We start from the raw sequence: 4,339 nt of genomic DNA, 5'->3' as shown, positions 1-4,339 counted from the left end.
CTGAAGCTATTGGTGCACTACATGCCACTATGTTTGCTCTAGATCTAGAGTTGCAGAACATCATCCTTGAGGGGGACTCGTTACAGGTGGTCAAGGACTTATCAAGAGACTCTACAAATTTGGCAAGTTATGGAATGGTGATCAACGGCATCAAGCATAAGTTACAGATGTTCTCAAACTGGTCTACATATCATGTTCCAAGAAATGCAAATAGTGTTGCTCATGCCTTAACAAGATCTGCATTACTCATTTCTGATGTAATTGTAGACGTGGAAGAAAGTCAATTCTTGTATTATTTCTTTGATCTATGATTATTGAGGAATAAAACCGTTTTCCTTAAAAAAAAAAAAAAAAAGACCTGAAATTATCACATAGACGCTCTTTAAGTTACAAACTTAAGCAAACATCCTTAATCACTACAGTCTACGCTCTGATGCTTCCCCGTGATCAATGCTTATGGTTTTTTCAATTGGTCCTGGTTTAAGAAGGGTGTCCCTTGCAGATCTTAGTTTGTGCAGAGCATCTCTAATACTTATGCGACCATCACGAGATTCTACGGTGCAAGATAGCCCAACCCCAAGGATTGCGATCAAGCATTCATGTTGATTGTCTGGGCTTATGGATTGTTCATCATGGTAGAGCTCACCCATCATTGATAACAGCTCAGGGTCGAGTACTTGTTCCACGTTGACGGGAAAACCTATCTGCACCCATCTGGTTAAGTTTAGGCCTCCCATGAAGCTTTCATGTGTAGGGTTCTTTCCAGTGAAGAGCTCAAGCAGCATTATCCCAAAGCTGTATACATCCCCAGAAGTTGACGGCTTTTCTCCCAAACCATACTCTGCATCATACACGATTCAATATGTTTATAAATTTTAGAAGAAAAATGTGGTTTTTTTGTGTAATATTAATTATATATTTGCGCAGAATACCAGTCTCTGGTTTCTTTCATCAACTACCCAACAGAAGAGAGAGAGAGAGAGAGATTGTTGTAGTACTAACCTGGAGGTATGTATCCTATGGATCCCTTCAGTACATTTGTAGAGCTAATATATGGTTGATTGCCGGTTCGTGCCATCAGCAAAGTGGCCAGCCCGAAATCTCCTACCTTTGCAGTCATGTCTTCACTTAAAAGAATGTTGCTGGGCTTCAAATCACAATGCACCACCGGAACTGCACAGTCATGGTGCAAATAATCCAACGCATAAGCTATGTCAATGGCTACATTCAACCTCTCCACGACGTTCAACGCATACCCATTTGCGTGTTTCTTCTTCCCCTCAAGCCAGTCTTCCAAGCTGCCATTACCCATAAATTCATACACCAAAGCCAGAAATTCCATGTTCTTGGAGTCTATGCTAGAGCAGGATGTGATCAGCCGAACAAGATTTCGGTGCCTAACATTCCTCAAAGCCTCGCACTCTGCCAAAAAACTCTTCCAAGAGCTCTTCCTCTCACTATCAAGGACCTTAATAGCAACGAGAGTTCGTTGCCTTAGGTAGCCTTTGAACACTGATCCGTAGCCCCCTTTCCCAATAAAGTTTTCTGGGTTGAAGTTTCCGGTCGCCAACCGGAGGTCATTGTACGAGACCAGTTGATGATGATGTTTTTGCACATCAGAAGTTTTTGTGACTTTTGATTTACTTTTCTTTATGTAGAAGTAGAACAATAAACCAAGTACAAAGCATACGAATAATGATACTGGGATACTAATAACAAGAACATTGGCAATTTTTCTTCTGCGCCCTTTGGCACAACCAAACTGCAGACAAAGCTTTGGATTGCCTTCCAAATGGACTTGAGAGAGATTACTAAAAACTCCGCTGCTGGGAACAATCCCTTCCAAATTATTGAAAGACAGGTTCAAAGATTTTAAGGCCTGAAGGTTTTGGAGTTCAACGGGGATAGAGCCAGAAAGTTGGTTGGAGGAGAGATCTAGGGTGTCCAGGCCTTTCACTTCTTCCATGGTATCTGGAATTGGACCTGAAAGCATGTTTCTGGCCATGAATAATTTTTCCAAGCTCTGGCATTTACTGATTGAGCTGGGGATATTACCAGACAAATTGTTGTCAGAGAGATCAATGGTAACAACACTTTGTAGAAGAGAAATTTCTTGAGGTAAGGGCCCGCTTAGAAAATTCTTAGACAGATTCAAAACAGAGCTCAAACTTGGGAGACTCAGAGCCTCAATAGGTATGCTGCCGTTGAACTTGTTATTGGATAAATCCATGGAAAGAAGACGCTTGAAATTCCCAAAAGTTTTGGGGATTTTACCCTGCAAACTATTGCCTGATAAATCAATTTGAGTTAACTTTTGGAGATCACCTAAGGAATCAGGAATGCTGCCAGAAAATTGATTTTTGGCCAAACCCAACTCCATCAGTTCCTCTAATAGGCCTATTTCAGGTGGGATTTCACCTGAAATCAAATTGTCGGTTAAGTTCAGTAAATTCAGGCCGGTAAGACGACTGATGGACTTGGGAATCTTACCATAAATACGATTCCCTCCCATGTATAACTTTGACAGAACTTTAGAAAGATTGCCTATTGATTCTGGAATCTCACCCTCAAAATGGTTGCCATCAATTGCAAGGAAGTTTAGGAGAGTGCTATTTGTAAAAGAAGTAATGAATTTGAGGCCATCTTTCCCCAATTTAATCCTATTGAAACCAATATTATACATTCGAAGAGCTGGGAGATTTTCAAGACCTGGTGGTATTGTTCCTTCAAGAAGGTTGTGCGCCATGCGGATGTTCTGTATTTTTGTGAGATTGTGCAAAGACCATGGAATCTTTCCGGTGAATTTATTGATGCAAAAATTGGAATCTATAAGATTTGGGAGCTTAATCCCAATATCTCCTGGAATTTCACCCCATAGTTGGTTTGAAGCTACGATGAAAGAAACTAGGGAGGATATGTTGTATAGTGATGGAGGAATGATGCCAGACAAATTGTTGATGGCGAGATCAAGTTCCCTCAGATTATGAAGGCTTCCCAATTCACTGGGTATTATGCCACTGAGATTATTGGTTCCTAAATTTATATTGAAGAGTGAGGAAAGGTTACCTATTGAAGGTGGGATTGCACCAGAAAGTCGGTTTTTTCCCAACTTCAAGACTTCGAGCTTCGTCAAGTAGCTAAGCTCTTCAGGAATTCTTCCTTCAATATCGTTTTCAGTCAAGTCAAGGATCTTGAGCTGAGTCCATTGGCTTATATTTGAGGGGAGCACACCTTCTATTGTGTTAAAGCTGATGTTCAGAACTTCCAAACGAAAGAGATTGCCAATTTGATCAGGAAACATCCCTGTAAATCGATTATCTTGGAGTTGAAGGGACTGGATGAAGGAGAGATTACCAATTTGAGGGCTAATTGACCCTAGAAGTCTAGAACCAGAAAGATCAAGGCCAACCACTCTCTGGCCAGACTTGTTGCAGACAACTCCAGTCCAATTGCATGGGGATGTGTCTTTGTCCCAAGAAGAGAGGTGGTTTGAAGGATCTTGGCTTATCCCTGACTTGAATGAGATCAAGGCTTCCTTATCTGTAACAAGACTCAAAGTGGCAGACTCTACTCCAAGAAACATGCATATGATCAAGAACGTTGGGACAAATAATAAGGTGGCCTGAAGCATTAGATGGGAAAGAAAACTCATGTCTCTTGGTTTCTATTTTTTTTTTAACTGGATGAAAGAGAGGAGTATCGATGTCATTATGGAGCACAAAAAGATACGTATTTATAACAATCCACCAGTTGTGGCGTCGCCACGATTTCAAGACTTTTTCTACATGTCTAACATCGGGTTCTCTTCTGTTCTTTGACTTGGTAAACGAGAGATTATCAGAGGCATCCTTCTTAATTCAGACCCATCAGCTTCACCAGAAAACACTGAACACTTCCAAACAATCTCCCACAGTCTGCTCTATCATTTAATTTTAGCCCACTTTTAGCATTAATTGCACCCACAATTTGCACTAGTTGTTGCTACCACTAGCCTTCATCGAGTGTACTCTCATTACTGTTATTTATTGCACAGCTTCTTCTATCTGCAAATACTATTACCTACTGTTATTTGCATTGCATCGAGCTAATATTGAGACGATTTCAGATAATTTACGAATAGTTATAAAAATGTATTAAATAGTTTGTGAATAGCATGAATAGTAGTTACCAAAGACAGCTATGCACAAGAAAATGTTGCCAAATCTGTAGATACATGTAAACACAGAATGGATGCTGCTGAAGTGTTGCGTCTTTAATTGATCAATTTTCTAGAGCAAGAAAGGAAAAGTCTAAAATATATAGCAACGGTCAATATGTTCGTAACCAAGATATCCTCCTA

The 4,339-nt window shown here is 40.3% G+C and overlaps 1 protein-coding gene across 1 annotated transcript; it reads right to left on the bottom strand.

Moving 5' to 3' along the window:
• Positions 1-261: 261 nt before the first annotated feature.
• On the bottom strand, positions 262-3,885 carry LOC121242691 (probable LRR receptor-like serine/threonine-protein kinase At3g47570). Its single transcript, XM_041140617.1, has 2 exons — positions 1,003-3,885; positions 262-841 (listed from the first exon to the last, which is right to left on the bottom strand). Exons 1-2 carry the CDS (start codon positions 3,650-3,652, stop codon positions 417-419), a joined length of 3,075 nt encoding a protein of 1,024 aa, XP_040996551.1. The 5' UTR covers positions 3,653-3,885; the 3' UTR covers positions 262-416.
• Positions 3,886-4,339: the final 454 nt, after the last annotated feature.

Source organism: Juglans microcarpa x Juglans regia, chromosome 8D, assembly GCF_004785595.1.
Source record: "Juglans microcarpa x Juglans regia isolate MS1-56 chromosome 8D, Jm3101_v1.0, whole genome shotgun sequence".
In the NCBI taxonomy this organism is placed as follows: domain Eukaryota; kingdom Viridiplantae; phylum Streptophyta; class Magnoliopsida; order Fagales; family Juglandaceae; genus Juglans; species Juglans microcarpa x Juglans regia.
The sequence above is the reverse complement of the archived record's forward strand: the minus strand, read 5'-3'. Positions and strand labels throughout refer to the sequence as shown.